This window comes from Schistocerca piceifrons, chromosome 2, assembly GCF_021461385.2.
Source record: "Schistocerca piceifrons isolate TAMUIC-IGC-003096 chromosome 2, iqSchPice1.1, whole genome shotgun sequence".
Lineage (NCBI taxonomy): Eukaryota > Metazoa > Arthropoda > Insecta > Orthoptera > Acrididae > Schistocerca > Schistocerca piceifrons.
In genome coordinates this window covers 251,447,189-251,467,245 of record NC_060139.1, presented here as the reverse complement: position 1 = coordinate 251,467,245, position 20,057 = coordinate 251,447,189, and the positions used below count along the sequence as shown (strand labels likewise).

The window sequence follows — 20,057 nt, the reverse complement described above, 5'->3', positions numbered from 1 at the left end:
TTCACCCATCTCCAGGAAGGAAAATCTTGCCGACGGAGAATACAGCACTTTGACAGGTCTTACTTTACGGTAGAATAACACCCAGCATATCCCCTGCGACTGTGCACGAAGGAAATTTCAGAGAGCTTTGGAGAGTTCCAGTATGTGCTGGTGATAAATGACTGGAGAAAAACTGTTAGCTCCTTCCACATGTAAGTAAAACAACACAAAATTCTCTCATTTCATGCTGCGGAGAAAAGATTGCTGAGCAAAACTTGAATAACGTGCGGTTACCTCAATATTATTTTATATTTTTGGAAAGGCAATAGATGTATCTCACTTGTTCCAACTGATGGATTTCGCCAGTTTTGTGGAAGCCTGTGAGGAATTAGCTCATCCTATGCACGGAAATGACTACGAATCAGGTGAAGAAGATTGGAGAAAAACCAGAGAAACTGCTAACTGCCGAAGAGAAATTGAATGGCACATCTGCACTTAGGGATTTACCTTTAACCGGTAACCCCATTCGTCATATTATCCTACTCCTGCTGAAGAATACTGGATAGGTGGCGGTTGAACACGTGGATGTGCGATTGTACTTTCCGAAGTTCGGGCTGTTGCCACGTCGATTCGAAAGGAAGCCAAAACTGGTGTTACAGACACCATGCTACAGCTACAAGCTGGGTAATTCTATTTCACACAGCTTCAAGGTGTCTTCTATCTGGAACGCAATTGTGAAAAATGGTATTTGCTTTCTTTAAATCACTTTCGAAACCAAAAAAATGCCCTAATGACAGTGAATACGCGGACAAGGAAAAAAAGTTCCCAGATTTCCTGATCAAAAATACATTTTTTTCCAGGTGAAAATAGGATGTTTCCGAGCGATTTCCAGAAACCGGCACAGAACTTCACGGCACTTCAGCAAACGAAATCCAGCAAAAATGTGTGTCTTGGGAGTAATTCACAGCAACATGTACGGTATATATTTACGTATTACGGAAGAATAAATACGAATTCAACCAAACACAGCATGTTAGTTTCTGAAGCACTGAGATATAGATTGTGATGCGCTGTTGTAGCTCACGTCACGTGGTCTCGCCAACCAATGACAGCAGATTTTCGGATATAGGACGGGTGATGTAATCAGCCAATAGCAACATCACTATTAACTAGTGTGATCACATAGACAGGAAAAGTTAATGGTTTAAATTAATATACATATAGAACAGTCACAAGAAAAACTAAGCTTTCACATATTATATTGGTATTTTATGTGCTTGTTACCGTTTAAGATACATGACACTTAAATGAGCTAGTAAAATTTTAACCAATGATGTAAATGTCTGATTTCTGACCCCTAAATATTCTGAGAGGCAGGTCCTCAAAGTTTTAAGTTTTGAATGAGAGACAAACACACGGTGATTTAACAAATTCATCGCACATTCTCACACGTAACCCAATTGATCTTCCACAAAAAACTTTCAAAGTAAAGCCTCTCAACTACCATTTGCAATATTTGCTGTTAGAATTTAAACAGTTGAGACCGAGCGAGGTGGCGCAGTTTGGTTCGGTTCAAACCCATGTCCGGCCATCCTGATTTACGTTTTCGTGATTTTCCTAAATCACTTAATGTAAGTGCTGGGATGGTTCCTTTCCAAGGGCACGGCCGACTTCCTTCTTCATCGTTCTCTAATCCAATGGGACCGATGATCTCGTTGTTTGATCCTCTCCAGCAAATCAACCAACCAACAATCCAAACAGTTGTGAAGTCACGCTCATCGAAAGTAGTTTTATATCACACTTTATCGCATAGTCTTTGTCCTAAAGCATTTGGGATTTTACTGTCGACAGACGCTTGTGTGTGCACCGTGTTTGGTTGTTGTAAATGGCAACTAAAGTTTTATTTGGTGTTATTCTCTCGTTTAAGTTTTATTGCTGCTGAATTATTCTGCAGTTGCGGACTAAAGTAAAATTCTTTGTAGAGTATCAGTTCTCACCAGTCAAAATTCCAAAAAAGAAAAAAAAAGTAGCATAAACAATTCAAAACTCCCAAAAGTCTGAGAACTTGCCGGGTTTTTTCCGGCTGTCCCGGGGCATATACACGCTGAAATGAGTACCTCAGGATGTTCAGCTACATCGCTTTACGAGAATCGACGGGTAGAACGGCTTTAGAGTGTACTCCAGTTTTCAGTTGACTAGGCAAAGCCGGTAGAGATTTTCGGGATGTACGTCAGTGTGGCGTGAGCCGAGCACTGCTGGAAAAGCTGCTTCATTCATGACAGTACTGTGCAGCACACAATTCATCGTCAGAAGGTGGCACTATTCGGAACAATTCGTGTCGACTGTTCTCTGTTTCACCCTCAGCGACCCCACGTTGTTGCACAGCAATTGCCTGACGAAGTGTTGTTGTATTGACTGTGTGAGCGGATGATTAATGGATTAATAACAGCAATTGTACTTATATTTAAATGCATTATGCAGTATGAAACACAATCACAAATATTTATTAAATGATTTGAACGTAACTTTTCTTCTACACATTGCATTTTATTACAACAGCTTTAATTCGATTTCATACTACTTGCTACAAATATGAACCACATTTTAACATCAAGTCTCCGAGGTAAGCGGTCAACTTAGTTCACGGACGAATTCACCAACGTCAATTAAAATTAAGCACTCCTTAAATTACTGCTCTCTCTGTAAACATTTTTTTTTTTACTACTGAGCAAGGAAACTGTACTCTTACGAAGCTGTTAACGTTAGCTGTCGATTTTGGATTCGGCTGTTAGTTCCTAGATGTATATTGTTGTAGAACACGACGGCTGAGAACTGCGGGCAACACGAAAACTTGATTCGGAGCGCATGTAGCCCCCAGGCCGCCCTTTGAAGGCCTCTGAATTGTGCCCAATCAACTCGGCGTCGATCAAAGTATTCCTCTGATACCCCCGCACAGTGGATGCCAAATTTATCTAGCCAACTATCAGTCTACGCACTACCACTAGACTTTGTTGCAAGAACGGTTCTCTGCTGTAACGTTGGACATCTTCCAGCTATCAAGTTTCATTCCAGAGAATGTTGTAATGAATTCTCCTCACGAAATTAACAAAGCTATAGTCGCTTCTCGACCGCTTCAGATTGTTTCTTGACGTCGATAACGGTGCTGCTGAACGATGAACTGTTGCTATTGAGAGAGAAACGGCTTCAATAACAAGAAAGGAAATAAAAGAGCTTTCCATAATTTGAGCCGTACTGTCCTTCGTGACCCATAGCCAGAGGGGGTCACGGAGCTTAGCGTGCGATCACTGGTGTCGGAGAGGGAGGATGTGCTAACGTACGGGCAGTTGGTGATAGGTGGCCCGCGTGGACGATCGAGTTTGGCGAGCGGGATTGTATCGTACGGTGAGCTGTTTTGAGGTGGGAAGACACGCGTCGTCGCGGTTTCGGTTGCGACTCATCCAGAAGGACGGTGAGGAGATGTGTCTGGAGGCATGATGTTTTGCCATTAGTATTATCGAGTTCCCGGCTTCTTGTGGTAAGACTGCTCTTTCCTTATGTATTGTACCCCCCCCCTCCCCCCCCCCCACTTAAAGAGGACATGGTGGTTTAAACTGTGGCCGCTGGTCTGTGAAAATGTAGCTGTTGGTATTCGAAGCAGCCTCATGCAGACTAGAGCTTGGTTGCTAGAATCTGCGGGTTGTTTGCTACTTATTTTCCTGCCTGCAAGGTTGCACCGGCGACGCTCACCGTTTGACACTTTGAATCTGCCTGTGGTCGCGTGTTTGTGTTCACCGTTAAGCCGGCCGGAGTGGCCGAGCGGTTCTAGGCGCTACTGTCTGGAACCACGCGAGCGCTACCGTCGCAGGTTCGAATCCTGCCTCGGGCATGGATGTGTGTGATGTCCTTAGGTTAGTTAGGTTTAAGTAGTTCTAAGTTCTAGGGGACTGATGACCTTAGAAGTTAAGTCCCATAGTACTCAGAGCCATTTTTTTCACCGTTAAATGGTATATTGTAAACTTGATCTGCAAGTTTGCAACTTACGGATTCGTGTCGTGGCTTTCCTGTAGCGTTCCCCGAAATTTCCTGTTGTTGTCAACCTTCACCGTTGAATGACAACTTGTTTAACGGCAAGCTACGAGAATAGCCTTTCGACACAACGCCGTTGAGTGTTCAATCAGCGTACAGTTGAAAATACTGTTATTACCAAATGTTTTACAGCCACTATCAGTTGTACTCTGTGATTGTGACTTGGCTGATTACATAGTTTTAGTTTTTTAATATATATATATATATATATATATATATATATATATATATATATATATATATATATATATATATATGGTGGGTCGCAGCAGGTGTGGTAACTGATTATTATCGTTGTCAGTAATATATATATATATATATATATATATATATATATATAATGTTGTTTAAACACTCTTATTCTTTGCTGTATGTATATGCTGGGTCGTAGCAGGTCCGGCGACAAAGTATTACTGTTGCCAGTAACAACTGCTACTTGTTGCTTCAACGATTATGTTGTTGTAGTCCTTCATCTATGTCTGTTAATATTTAAAAGGTAAAATAATTCTGAGCATTTAACAGTCTTGCCCGCAGCAGGTTTACCTGGTAGCTTACGGTCATCAGCTGTAGGATTCTGAACTTGTTGCTTGGTTGATTACATTTTTTTCTAGTTTTATGTACATCGCAACAGGTCCGAGAATAAAACTATCATTATTGAGAATTGTGCCCCGGTTGTTGGTTTGATTGCGTAGTGACCATAATTTTGGTATATCCTTTTATATCATTCTTCCGACTTAAAGTTTGGGAAGACAAGAAACGTCTGTATTTATGATCATTGCAGGGCCGACATTGGCTTTCGAGGTTCCGCACCCAACCGTGACCTTGTACCCTGTACCTTGGGTGCGTATTTGGGTTGAGAGAGTTGCCTGTTCTGAGGCGCGCCACTCGCTATCTCTGTCGGAGCGCGTACTGCTCGATCCCCCGGAACTTGGTCTAGCCCTCCCACTCCCATTCCTACTTAACGATAAATCCAGACTTGAGTAGGACCATATCATAATTGTTCGGGATATATTGGCTAGGTGCGATATGGATGCATTTCCTACAATATATGAGCTTGTACTGGTCCCTGCAACGCTTCCAGTGACAAGTGCACCCGTTGGGATCATTTTCGTCTCTGCGTTGCCTCAAACATATTTAACCCTGCAGTTGTATAGGAGGGTCAACCCGACTCCGAAATTTTTCGTTCGTTACTGTGAATGAGCCATCGCACTTACACAGCCCGCTGCCATCAATGTACACTAATAAGCCAAAACATATCCACTGCCCACCTCGACGTTGGATGCTGCCTGGTGGCGTTGCGGGCACGTGCCGCAGTAACAAAAGTATGTGAGGGAGCAGAGAAGGATGTTTGATCACCCTAGCGACGATATGGGCCACAAATGGGCAAATTCACTGAGATAAGCGACTTTGACAAATGGCAACAAATTATTACTCAGAGCCTGTGAATGAATATCTTCAAAACAGCGAAGATGGTTAAACGTAAACGTGCTACTGTCGTGAGAATCTATGGAAAGAGGAAGAAGGATAGTGCAACTACCACTAGATGCTAAATGGTTCGACGTGCACGACTCTTCACAGGACGTGGGTTTCAGAGGCTTGTCTGCTCCGTGAACTATGATGGGTGGCGATGTGTGGCATCTGTGACGAAAGATCACAATGCTGGTGCACGCACGTTTCTGAGCTCACTGTTGGTCGGACGTTGTCGAACATGGAGCTCCGCAGCAGACCAGCCCTACTTTTTCACATGTTGACCCAGTGGCATCGTCAGTTACGATTGCGGTGGGCACTGGACCATCGAGATGCGATGATGGATCAATGGAAACGTGTCGCCTCTTTGGGTAAATCACAGTTTTGCTACCATAGGTGGATGTTCGTCTCCACAAACGTTATCATCGAGGTGAACAGCGATTCGAAAAGTGCAACGCACCAAGGAGACAGGCTGGTGGGAGCAGTATTGTACTGTGGGGCACTTTCTGCTGAGCTTACATTGGACCTGTTATAGTAATCTAAGATACACGCTGACAACTGTAAACCACCTCCATACCTTCATGTTTGATGTCTTCCTCGACGGCGATATCTTCTTTCAGCAGTATAACTGCCTGTGTCTCGGATCCCGAACCGTGCTACTGTTGTTCGAGGAGCATTACAGTGAAGTCACGTTGATATCCCGACGACCAAATTCGTTTAGTTCTATGGATTTGGCCGCTCTCGGCCTCAATCATCGCGTACGGAAATCAACAGACCGTTATGTAGGCGAATTACATGACCTGTGCGTAGGCACGTAATGCCACAGGCCTCCATAAACCTACCAACAAACTGTTAGATCCTTAGTACGCAGAATCAGTGATGTATTTCGTTCCAAAGAGGGACAAAAAAGCTACTAAGCAGGTCGTCATAATGTTTTGGCTCACCAGTGTTAATTCAGCATGGAGTGAGACCTAGTAGAGAACGGACGGTCGAAGTTGTGAGACATCGCTGTTTAATTAATTTAACAGAAATATGTTCTCAAGGGTCACTGTAACTAGGAATACACATTGTGTAACTGTTCAATCACTGAGTGTGATTCCTTTTATGTGAGAAAGGCACGTGGAAATGAAATTTTACTAACGGCAGATGCTATATGGAAGAAATTTGGAAGACCTCAATCGTGAAAGTGACGTAAGTGACTTTCCTGATGAAATTCATTCTGAAGCTGATACTCCTGCAAAAGTTACGGGCAATGTGGAAACACATCACTCTGCCGAATCTTCAGTCAGCGATGAAAAAAAACACAGTTATCCACTGTAAGAATGATCGTTCTCAGCACACAGCTGTCCCCAATAGAAGAGGCCGGCCAGTTGTCGATAACTTTATAGTCCACATTCCAAGAATTGTGGAAATAATGAATGGATTTATGAATAATTGAGAACATCTCAAAATATTTGTGTAAATGTACAATTCATTAAACGAATAGTATCTTCATCTAATTAAAATGCAAATAAAATCTTCAGAGCCGAATCATGTTTTATCATTGAAAAGTTATCATGACAATTTTTTCTTTGTCTCGAATTTTGAATGCACTAATACTAATGTTGACTGAAAAAGTACATGGCAATGGCGAAATAAAATGCGCTTAGTATGTGAGAGTACAGGTTCATTGCAAAATATTCTACATTCTGGCGATTTCTTTACCAAATAATTGAGAGTCACTGTGATGACCCTGGTGTATAGTTCTTGGGATATTTTCAAAGATGTATACAAATAGAGATAAGAGCAGCCATGACTCAAAAGCACCTATTTGGTCTTGCTCCTACGAACATCCATCCCTACAGAAATCGAAAAAGTAATTTCAAATTTCCGATTACAGCTTCACGATTTGTCCTATATCAGAAATATTCCCCGTTATGCAGCGCTGCTGCATCGCAAACAGATAAATGTGTAACCCAAAAACGGAAACCATAACATACACTGGAAAGTAATGTGTATTATTAGCACAGACAGTTCAGTAATATGCCAGTAGAACGTAACAAGAAACATTTTTAAACACTTTTCATCACCCAGGTAGCGCGCGCTATTCTTGTGAGGACCCGTCATGGAGGCAGCAAACTGTCAGCCGAATACCTCACGGGCTGCCAGATTCAAGAGGGAGTCCAGCTGCGAATACCTGGGAGTTTCTCTTACAACGAAGGGAAAGCTCACGGAAACACCGGTGAGAACTGAGGGATGGGAACTATTTTAACATAATTCAGGGACAATGAGCCCAGAAAAAACATTGAAAGCCTTGCACCTGTGAAAGTGTTTTGATTTATCTACATACAAAATGGAGCTGATGACTTATTCGGCATATGCGGTGTACCTGTATAGTCATGAGTGAAAGAAAGACGTTTACCGCGAGCATAATTCGTTATGGTTGAGGAAAGACTACAGGTTGCATCTGGATCTTGTTTATCTGGCGACAACAATTTAAATTTCTTTGGTAGATGATCTGTAGTGACATGATGAATTTTTACAGTTGGACGTCGAAGGAAGGGCAAAAGTTCTTCACATATTCTGAACGGTACATCCATCTCTAGTAAAGATTAACCTAGTCATCTGGGAAGCATAGCTGTAAATTATAGCAATAAAATACCTGGAACAAGGAGTATCTAACACTGGACCATTTCTTGCCTGTTTGCGATATACTTAAAAAGTAGGTATGTGTAAATGACCACCGGAATAAGGCTGCGCCCATAAACAGATGCAAACTAGCAGTCTGGAATTGCATAACCACTGTACCAAGAGAGAAACGCTGTAGAGTCGTATAAGGTAGCTGGATTTACTTATTAGCGCCTGGCTATCTGTCGCAGATGGAAATCAGATTACCCAAGCTCTCAAAGCCTCTTGTTACTTTATATAAAGAGAGACTATGAAGCTACTCACGAGCCTATCGAAGTTTTCCAAGCGTTGCTGCATTAAAAGCTTAATTTTACAAATGCGTCAGTGAATGACGCAGCACAGTTACGGTGAAGAGGCAGCCGACGGACGTCACACCTGGTGAGCTCAGAGTATATAAGGTGGTGGCAGCGATCTAAGAACCATCAGATTCCTTCCTTCCTTGTGTAGACGCTCAAGGACAGTCACGATGCTGAGACACGCCTTCGCTCTGTTGCTGATCGCAGCTGTTGGCAGTGGTAAGTGATCCGCTGTCTCAATCTTCTGTGAATTATTGTGACTATCTAGGAGCAAGTTATGTGCATATTGTTGTACCATATAAATAAAAGTCAGAAAACTGTTATGAAAATACACAGCAGCGAAATTTGAGTTGTGGTCTTGGAACGATAGTTTAATGCATTTTTAATACCGCAGTGTGTTTCAGTTATGTTTGGTTAGGGCCTTTAAGCTCTCTCATGCATCGGAAGGAAACACATTTTCAAACGTGGATATACATATTTAATATAATAACTATCAACAATTTATGTAAGTATAATATCACACTATATTAAAAACAATGCAAACTTAAAACACACAGAAAAAAGGCAAAATTTAGAACAGAAAGAGGTCGAGACAGAGAGAGAGTTGAGAGAGATAACACATGTTCCAGACAAAAATTTGCATGTCTGTAGTAAGAACTACAGTTTCAGTCTCCGTTTATTCCAAGCTGCGTTCCTTTAATTTAAATTTCAAACCATAGCTTCTCTCATTTTAGTCTATAACAGAACACTTTCTACACTTGAATTGACGTAAACACTTGAGACGTGAACTGACATGAATCGCGGGTTTGATTCGAAAGGGGGGAAGAGAGTGATGTGTTTCTCCATCCATATTCCGTAAGATACCTTGCCGTATGTGGTGGAGGGTACTCTGTGTACCACTGACGACTTTTACTTCCCCCTTTTTCTGTCCGAGTCGCGAATGATCTGCGGGAGGAACGACTGCTGACAAGCCTCCGTCTGGGCTTGGATGCCTCTAATCTTATCCTCATGCTCTTTTCGCGAGACAGGCTTATACGGAGAAGGAATCAATATACCGGTTGACTCCTCCAGGAACGTTCACTCTCGTAATTTTAACAATAAACCATACCATGATGCAGAATGATTCTCTTGCACCGCATGTCGCTAGAATTCTCTGGCCATCTTAGTGACACTTTCGCGTTTACCAAATGAACCTGTAACGAAATGCGTTGCTCTTCTTTGGATGTCCAGCTGACTGGCAATATTCAGATATTTTTCGTTCCGTTGGGTCCGCAACATAGTACATGTCAGTATAAGACATTATGAAACTGAATGCTCCAAACTGAGCTCCATTAAGGTAATACATTAATACATTTCTTTAAATATTTTACTCAGCAGGTCTGTTTCGGTTTATTAGCATTATCAAGCGAACTACGAAACTAACATTGGTAAGACTATCTATATGTAAATCAGGTCTGTTTTTTGTTTACAATTCCATTGGTACTTACGTCTAGTTGGAAATGACGACCATATTGCATCTCTGGACTTTTTTTTTTTTTTTTTTTTGCTGTATCTTGGTAAGGATATTACATTTTGCAGTTACATAACGTAAAAATACGTTTTGTCAGACTTTTTGACAGTTGTTTACTACGATGCTGTGTATTTACAAAGCATATAAAGCTTACCTCAGATGATGTTACGTTATGTTCTTCTTAGTTGCCTTTAAATTATATCTATGGTCTTTGCAAATTTTGTTTACTGTAAGACTATTTCTTTTCCTATTCTACTACGTCGAGCACAACCAAAATCTCAGAATATGCCACTTCTGGAATATACAAAATCACCTGTGACGGTTCTCACAATTTATATACTGTCCAAACCGGATGAACTTTTAAAGGCAGATTTAAAGAATGCATTAGAAACAGTGATAGTAGTCCTTCAAGCTTCTATTTACATAAGAAAACTCAACACCACAAAGCTAAGAAGATAGAAACTGCGTTAGAAAGATTACACAAAATACCGAAAGGACTTACCATGAACATTCTCGAAGAACCGGAAATTTATTTCATACGAGAAAATATCCGTACGAAATTCTAAATTAGCACACAAATTTTAAACTTAAATACTACTTCGAAAATTTTATTTACACTCTCGTCTGTTCGTTCCGTGGAGGTCAGGTAAGTACTAAGGACAGGCCAAAAAGTGGAAGGCCATCAACTGAAACACACAACACATATCAGGTTATTGTTAACGAGATTTTGAGGAACGATCGACGAAAACCATGTGAGGACATTGCATATGAGGCCAGAATGTCTGTCATTTCAATTCACAGAACTTTAACTCAAAAGTTAAAGATGAGTAAAATTGCTGCCGGATTGGGTCCGCATGATATGAGTGAGTGAAGAGCAGAAAGCAGCTCGTAAAAGACTCGCAGAAGAATGCTTCAGCATTATCAAAAAGAAGGTTCAAAATTATCGAATAGAAGACGAAAGGTTTCTGAAAAGGACTGTTGCATTTGATGAAACCTGGATACGAGATTTTGAGACAGAACTGAAGTCTCTGTCTTCATACTGGAAAAGTTCTGACTCTCCACGCCCAAAAAGATTCCGCTGCCAACAATCAAAGGTTAAACTGATGATGACCTTTGCGTATGACATAAATGTAGTTACAGCTACAGAGTGCCTCGGGGGAAAATCGTAGCAGGCGCGTACTGCTAACTGTTTCTGCAAATTGAGACCGAAAATTCGTCACGGAAGGCCTGACACACTTGCAGCTGGTTTCCTCATTTTGCACGATAATTTTTCAGTGTACTCATTCGCTCCTATGTGGTAGGGATCCCCTGCCCCACAGCAATACTCAATTTTTAAAATGCATAACAGACTCAAAATAAACAACTGTACCCTGGCCAGAGCACGAAATACAATCTTGCTCCAAGGGCGAAAATTCTCACGTTAAAGCTAACTCCAAATTATGGTACTAAGGTAGGCCAATGAAGCAGTTATAGTTCACCGATAATATTATCAGATGCAAAGAATATCCAATACATTTTAAAATTCAACAAAGCGACCAAATATTTTAACAAGCTCTTAAAATAATTTAGAGTTTATACTCGGAATCCGTGACACTATGTCCCTTATTTCACGATAGTGCAAATGAGCTCTCCTTCTTTGAAATTTTTTTCTAAAAATAAAAATAGGAGAGGGCAGAGAGGCGTTGTGTGGACAGTTTAAAAAAGGATTTGTTGCATCTTCTAAGTGTTCTGCCAGTAAAACTCAGAACGAATTTAAGACAACAACGTTAACCAGAAAGATGTAAATCTTCAAGAAGGATCCAGATAGAGGCACAAGCACTCTAGCAGAAAATGTGAAAAGAGTATGTGATTTCAATTAGTCTACGGTTCACCTTCTCAACAACATCATCTACCTGATGACACGGTTTTTCAGATTACTGCGACTGAGTGATACCTTATGACGACACAAAAACATTTCTTTTGTCGACAGTGAGAACCTTCCAGTCAGCAGACACGTGACCATGCTCAATGAAAATCGACTTTTCAAATTTATTTTTCGAGTTGTTAGTCTACATTCTGAAGCAGTGTACTATGTTCGGTTTTTAGTTACATTTCAGCCGTAAATATCGAAACCGCACGCGTTATACAGAAACAACTATCTCAAACCGAGCGAGGTGGCGCAGTGGTTAGACACTGGACTCGCATTCGGGAGGACGACGGTTCAATCCCACGTCTGGCCATCCTGATTTAGGTTTTCCGTGATTTCCCTAAATTACTCCAAGCAAATGCCGGGATGGTTCCTCTGAAAGGGCATGACCTACTTCCTACCCCATCCTTCCCTAATCCGATGAGACCGATGACCAGGCTGTCTGGTCTCCTTCCCCAAACCAACCAACCAACCAACCAACTATCTCAAAACTGCAGCCACGAATAGACACACAACACGACAATGTCTCTTACTCATTTCTCTCCAGACACTTCACATAACGATACATTTCTTAAGCTCAATCCCTCTCGCATGTCGTTATACAGATTACAATATTCAACCTCTTCAGGTTCCATTCTCCTCAGTCAGTCTATGAATTGAGCGATTTCTACGATTTTTTGGAGAAAATAATGAAGCAAACAACATAAATATTTTTGTACATTATTTATTGGTTATTGGACTAAGTGATATGATTTTTTAAAGAAATTCTGTCATTAGCAAGGCTCCCATGTTCTGTTCCAGTCCTGCACTCTGAAAATCTTATGAAATAAAAAATAAACCATTTTATTAATCTAATAATGCATGGACTAATAGCACTGTTTTTTGAGATCTTTGTTAGTACTAGCGCAGTCCATTTCGTCAGCTTGAAATACACTGTATCTAAAGTTGATGGAATGGAATTCGGGCACTCTAACAAAAATATCTTACTGGAATTTGGCTAGATTACTCCTTAGGAATATCCGCAAGGAGTAATAAGCAAATTTTCTATTTTATTTATTAGATATTGCGAGAAAATGATGAAAATCACACGACAGAACATCTTTGTTTAAAATGGCCCCATTTAATTATTATTCCGTGCAGACTGTTCTATAGATCGAGAAAGTTGTTTGTTTTTTGATTTCTGATAAATATGCAGACAGCAAGACTTCTGTTATGGCGACATCTCTTTTTGTACAGTACATGTGACAGTTGAATTTCTTAAAAAAATAAGTAAATAAACAGAAAATGTCCAGTAACCAATAAATTATATGCAAAACGATTTAAGTAGATTTCTTCTTTAGTTTTTCCAAAATTAAATCGTAAAAGTCGCTTATTTTATAGACTGTCTGAGGAGAATGGGCCTTAACTTATATTGCAATTTTGTGTTATGTTCGTAGAAATTAGTAAAACCACATATTAATAAATGTGTAATACACAACATGGGAGACAATTTGATAAACTATAACTATGGAATGTATACAGGGAACAAATTACAAAACCTATAGCATATAGCATAGCAACTCTCTCGTGCAAAAAAAAAAAAAAAAAAAAAAAAAAAAGTTCGTCATAACATATTACTGTTCCGTATGTGAAATAGTTACAGACAATTATAGAACGACATCTTACATCATACCAAGAAAGCAGCAGACTGGAAAGAGATACTATTTCTATTGCCTTCCTAAGCGGTCGTTCCTATCAAGAAATATATCCGTCTTGCAAGTGGCTTTTGAGGGAACATTCGAGGAAGAGAAGTTTCATTGTAAAATTTATTTCTGATAATTGTTTTTACCCTTGTTGTTTGAACTACGCTCTGTTATTCAGTCGAATCATAATACGTCGCCGCGCGGGATTAGCTGAGTGGTCTCAGGCGCTGCAGTCATGGACTGTGCGGCTGATACCGGTGGAGGTTTGAGTCCTCCTTCGGGCAAGGGTGTGTGTGTTTGTCCTTAGGATAATTTAGTATAAGTAGTGAGTAAGCTTAGGGACTGATGACCTTAGCAGTTAAGTCTCATAAGATTTCACACACATTTTGAACATAATACGTCACTTAAAACAATTGTAGTCTTTTGCTTCCCTTCAAAGTTATAATCGTCATTTAGCAAGTAGTCCCATATGTGACTGTAAATACAGCAGCCGCCAGATAATTTTAGTGTTTGTTTCAGTCTGTTGTGCTACTTTATATTCTAGTCACACTAGATAGCAGCTGGCTGCCACCTAATGCTGACGTAATGTGTTTTCAGCTTCGTACCCGAAGATCACGGTGCAGTTCCACGACCCGGCGGACTACCAGGGCGAGGCGAAATGCTGCATGGGCGCTTTCAACACCCCACACAACTACACGGGCGCCTACCAAGTGAACGCACTCTACCTCAGCAGCCACGTGCGCAACTACGCCACTCTGGAGATAGGCCCGGAGCAGCAGGACATCAGGATCACCATGAGCGAGACTCCGTATGGCGTGTCCGACTGGAAGGTCGTCGCCACAGCCACCTACTCGGAAGTAGCCGAACCTCTCCAGCTCCTCAGGGTGCCTATCAGCTACAAGACCGATCCGTCCAAATATTACCTGTTCGAAATCTCGTACGGTGGCAGCTACACATACCCTACATACTCATCTATCGATATATCTGCTGGTCCTTACAAGACAAGCTACAACGCCTTTATACTGGGTATCGACTACGAGAAAGCATAAATGTACTGAATACTGAGTTACAATGAATCAACCTATTTATATTTGTTTGTTTGTTTTGGAAATATTTGCTGAAATTAGTTCCTGCATCCTTCCCATTCTATTAATTTGTATCTGATTCTATAATAGTGAGTATGAACACAGATCTTCATTACATACTCTCTTTCCCTCATGAGTAAAACCAGCTAGGCAGCTGCTTATGCCGAATTTAAACGCCCCATTGTGGCGCCGCGGGTACATGACGTGGTAAATCATTAAAGCTACCATACGTGAATTAACACGACGTCTGGGAAGTTGTATATCGGAAACGGTGGAGCTGTTCTAGTGAGCGTGTATGGAATGTGACTGAAGGACGGTGAAACCACGAGTGGCCATTAGAGTGTAGGACATCCACACTTTATCAAAGAACGTAGAGGTCGGAGGCTTACCTGCTCTCTGAACACATCTCATTAAACATTGACGAAACACAGTATATACAGTTCCACACAGTAAATGGAATGACACCATTAATAAACATAGACTTCGATCAGAAATCGGTAGCTAAGGTAGATTATTCAAAATTTCTAGGTGTATACATTGATGAGGTGTTGAACTGGAAAAAACGCACTGGGGATCTGCTGAAACGTTTGAGTTCAGCTACTTATGCTGTTAAGGTCATTACAAATTTTGGCGATATACATCATAGTAAATTAGCTTACCACGCCTATTTTCATTCTCTGCTTTCGCATGGCATCATAGTCTGGGGTAACTTATCATTGGGTAAAAGAGTGTTCATTGCACAAAAGCGTGTAATCAGAATAATTGCTGGAGCTCATCCAAGATCATCCTGAAGACTCTTATTTAAAGAGCTAGAGATCTTCACTGTAGCCTCACAATATATATATTCACTTATGAAATTTCTTATTAACAACCCGAACAAATTCAAAAGTAATAGTTGTGTACATGGCTACAACACTAGGAGAAAGGATCATCTTCACTACTCAAGGTTAAATCAAACTTTGGCTCAGAAGGGGGTAAATTATACTGCCACAAAAGTCTTTGGTCACCTACCTAATAGCATCAAAAGTCTGACGGACAGCCATATAGCATTTAAAAGGAAATCAAAAGAATTTCATAGTGGTAACTCCTTCTACTCATTAGATGAATTTTTGGATATAGTTAGTGGGTAATTTCCCAAACCTCCACCCCCCCCCCCCCCCCGCTCCCAAAAAATAAATAAATAAAATAAAATAAAAATATTAAGTGTCATGTAATATTTTGTGTAGTGTAATATCTTGTATGGACACCTTTTATTAACCTGACACGTTCCACATCATTACGAAGTGTCGCATTCATGATCTATGCAACAAGTACTAATCTAAACGTTGTTAAACAATGCATAGCGCACGACTCTACAAGTACCCACGTTCACCCAACGACATAAATAACTACGATAGCATTGGACATGGCGGCATGAACATTGTAATCGTGTTCCCTGGTATGCTTAATAGCATTTATTGTAACACAATGCCGATGTTCGTGTCTGGATATATCATCATCCAGGAGAACTGCTGCTCGAAACATGCACTCGGACGCAGGCCGGTGGCAGTAGTATGATGTTACGAAGGGCATTAACTTGGGCTCCCATAGGGCCTGTTGTATTAATGGAGGGTGCTATGGCAGTTGTGGAGTACAAGTACATTACTGCTGACCACCTGCGTCTCTTTATGCTTGACGTGTTCGCCGACGGGAATGACATTTTCCCAGGAAAACTGCCAGTGTCAACAGGTCATAATCGTGCTAGAGTAGTTTGAAGAGGATCACTGTGAACTCGCCATCAAATTCGTCCCGTTAGTCCGGTGGAACAAACGGAAACGCTGTTAGGTCCTAGCTTTCCACCCACATGTCACCACCCTGAAATTTACAGGAATCGAGTAAACAGTGACAACAGTCCAGTTAAAATTACTTGATAGTTCCCGTTTGTCACTTGCCACTACAATGTTGCAACATCAGCTGCTGCCTACCGCTCGGTTATAGGTGAAACACAAACACAGAGGATTCAGAAATGGTTCAAATGGCTCTAAGCACTATGGGACTTAACACCTGAGGTCATCAGTCCCCTTGACTTAGAACTACTTGAACCTAACTAACCTAAGGACATCACACACATACATGCCTGAGGCAGGATTCGAACCTGTGACCATTGCAGCAGCGCGGTTCCGGACTGAAGCCCCTAGAACCGTTCGGCCACAGCAGCCGGCTAACACAGAGGGTCACTTCACAATTGCTGTTAATGTATATCGCCGATCAACATAGGAAGTGGCCGCCCTGATGTATGTTAGAAACGCAAGACGCCCTGTCGACAGCTGGTTTTGAATGACCAATGGCAGAACTATGGCAGAGGACGCGTTCTGTAGCTCTGAATTTAAACTCTCATGTCTTAAGCTAATCACAACCTCGTGATGTCCAGTGTATACGAGAAAACGGCGGTCGGTACTCTGTGGTAGAACTAAAATCACGATCGCGTTATTCACGGCGATTAAAGCTAACCTTTATGAGCAAACTCAAGACAAAAAAAAAATCTGTTCCATCGGTAAAACCAAATTGTAATTTCGTGCTAAAATTCCTTACTTGACACTATCCTCACACTGGCTACACGAGCTGCCGTGTTACGAACCGAAGAGCAGCTCCCGTTGGCACTTGATTGAAGATTATAGGCGACACACGCAGATTCCAAACGAGAAAAGAATGACAGGAAGAAAAATAAAAGCATGTGAAAAAATCAGTACGAGATGAAAAATGACGTGGCAGAGGACTTGAAATAAAAAAACTGCATTTAAACCAATTAACTGAATAAAAATAGTAATCGAATTATTTTATTGGCTTTAGAAATTACAAAAAATCCCCACCAGTTGGTGAGATTCGAGCCTACTACCTTCTACATAGCAATTTCATACGCTAAACATTGCGCTACATTCCATTACTGCACAAGTAGTTGTAATTATTAGTATCTCGACCCAGCCGCAACACTGAACTGCAACCTTAAAAAATTCAGCTTTACAGCTGTTCTAATGTAAGCTGATCTCTTTGATTACAGTAACTGTCTGTGTGACGCTAAATCGCGTCTTGTGTGGAAGTATCCAGTAGTGCTTTGTCAGTGCTGTCTATGAAACATGTGCATTTCATTACCGTCGTGTGTGTGTGTGCGTGTGTGTGTGTGTGTGTGTGTGTGTGTGTGTGTGTGTGTGTGTGTTTCATGTGGTTATCATGTGCGATGAAATGCGAAACAAAAGTGCTACACCCATGATTTGGGATCCAATCATACCAAGAAAGAATATCAGACCAGGGATTGAACGTGAACTGACCAGCTGTGGCGATTTGGCAATGGTGAACGATTTGGGGATGATGATCAGGGCTTTGACTTTCGGAGGAACCCAGATCCAATGCGTCAAGTGTCAACTACCAAGTAATTCTAATCAGATTATAAACATTTTGTACCAGCTTCCTCTGGATATCTACCACAGACTTGTCGGATCCATGCCACGTGAAATCGCTGCTTTATTGCGATCCAGAGGTGGACTGAAACACTATTTATCAGTTGGTTGTAATGTTTTTGTGACATATTCTGTGACAGATACCCCAGACGCTGGATTGGAAGGCGAGGTGCAACTGCATGACCACCTCGCTCCTCTTATAAAGTACCTACCCTCTACGGTTTATGTAGAGGTTTTATTGTGACACTTGTACCAAATTTTGCACTGTTAGTGGGAACAAGGCATCAGATACGAAGATAAATGCTTAGTAATAGAATGTAGATAGTTACAACCGGAGTGTTCGGTACTGCGTACAAATACGACCGAAATGTAAAACACCGTATAAATCACGGTTTCACTGCAGTAGTCCATAAATTTGAATGCCAGAATATGTTTTGAATGACTTTGGATTGCAGAATAAATGGATCGTCTGCTACAAAAACGACCAAAAGTTAATTTTGGTATGCTTGTAAGGACTTTTAAATTACGTAAATATCGTGCGAGAAAGACAGTGCAGCAAATGGACTAATTGCACCAGCGCCAACTTACATGTAAAAGAAACATGTGACATGATCACTAAAGACATTAATTTGGGATGTGATGATGTTAGCTACCTTAGCGACCACCAATAAATAAACAGTGACTAGCAAAACTTTACGGAAACTGTATTGTTATGTAACTCACGATAATGCCATCTGTTTGAAAAAATCCCTAAACGTGACATCAAGTGTTCATCATTCTTTACTTATTACTTTGCAAATGATTGCGTCTCAGATTAATGCCGTAATAACTTTCGTTCATGGCAACACCCATTTTCAGTACTAATTTTACGTAGTCGCACACATACATCGTTTGCAAAATATAACATAAAATTCCAAAACTACTTTCAGTACAACAAAGCCAACACAGCCCGCATCTCGTGGTCGTGCGGTAGCGTTCTCGCTTCCCACGCCCGGGTTCCCGGGTTCGATTCCCGGCAGGGTCAGGGATTTTCTCTGCCTCGTGATGGCTGGGTGTTGTGTGTTGTCCTTAGGTTAGTTAGGTTTAAGTAGTTCTAAGTTCTAGGGGACTTATGACCACAGCAGTTGAGTCCCATAGTGCTCAGAGCCATTTGAACCATTTGAAAGCCAACACACTTATGCCATTAGAGTGAATTACAGTTAAAATGTTTTTAATTTAAGTTGGTTGTCTGCAGTTGGAGTGCATTACTGTCTGAACCACTACAGTTATTAATGATTCTGAACATAATAAGTTCTCGATTGGAAATCAACTGTAAATTTCATTAGTTTTGGCTTCTTTTGACTGTTCCTTTCACTTGTGATTGTCTCGGGTTCAAATGGCTCTGAGCACTATGGGACTTAACATCTGAGGTCATCAGTCCCCTAGTAGAACTAATTAAACCTAACTAACATATGGACATCACACACATCCATGCCCGAGGCAGGATTCGATCCTGCGACCGTAGCGGTCGCGCGGTTCCAGACCGAAGCGCCTAGAACCGCTCAGCCACTGCGGCCGGCGACTGTTTCGGGATTTATGGTGAAAGGATGGGACTTTGTTGATCGTTAACGACTCGGGTCAGTGAAGTTTCTCTCGATTAGTTTGTTCTTTGTCTAAAGCAGTACACTACAATGTTCCAAAAAATGATCAAGAACTGGCTTGCCTATTACATAGCTACAAAATACTGGCTGGATCTAACTTTGCGATGCGTTGCTTACGGTGCGAAGCAGTGCTTATTGTAACATCCATTATTGGCAATAGGCTTTTCTGGACTAGCGAGCATCTTGAATAAATGTGGGCCAAACAGTATTATTGATTACTTCCAAAGTATTCCTGCGACCGTATACTTCGCCTACATACTCCCTCGCCCACTTATAATTTGTCTGAACACGTACTACCACAGCAT

General features: G+C 41.2%; 1 protein-coding gene across 1 annotated transcript; it reads left to right on the top strand.

Moving 5' to 3' along the window:
* Positions 1 to 8,609: 8,609 nt before the first annotated feature.
* Positions 8,610 to 14,683, top strand: LOC124777827. Its single transcript, XM_047253350.1, has 2 exons — positions 8,610 to 8,714; positions 14,191 to 14,683. Exons 1-2 carry the CDS (start codon positions 8,666 to 8,668, stop codon positions 14,640 to 14,642), a joined length of 501 nt encoding a protein of 166 aa, XP_047109306.1. The 5' UTR covers positions 8,610 to 8,665; the 3' UTR covers positions 14,643 to 14,683.
* The last annotated feature ends 5,374 nt before the right edge of the window (positions 14,684 to 20,057 follow it).

What these genes read in the sequence shown, in the direction of transcription:
- LOC124777827 (XM_047253350.1), top strand. Translation starts at nt 8,666, where the DNA reads ATGCTGAGACACGCCTTCGCTCTGTTGCTGATCGCAGCTGTTGGCAGT. An exon ending in GATCGCAGCTGTTGGCAGTG is followed by an intron (nt 8,715 to 14,190) that starts GTAAGTGATCCG and finishes ATGTGTTTTCAG; the next exon opens with CTTCGTACCCGAAGATCACG.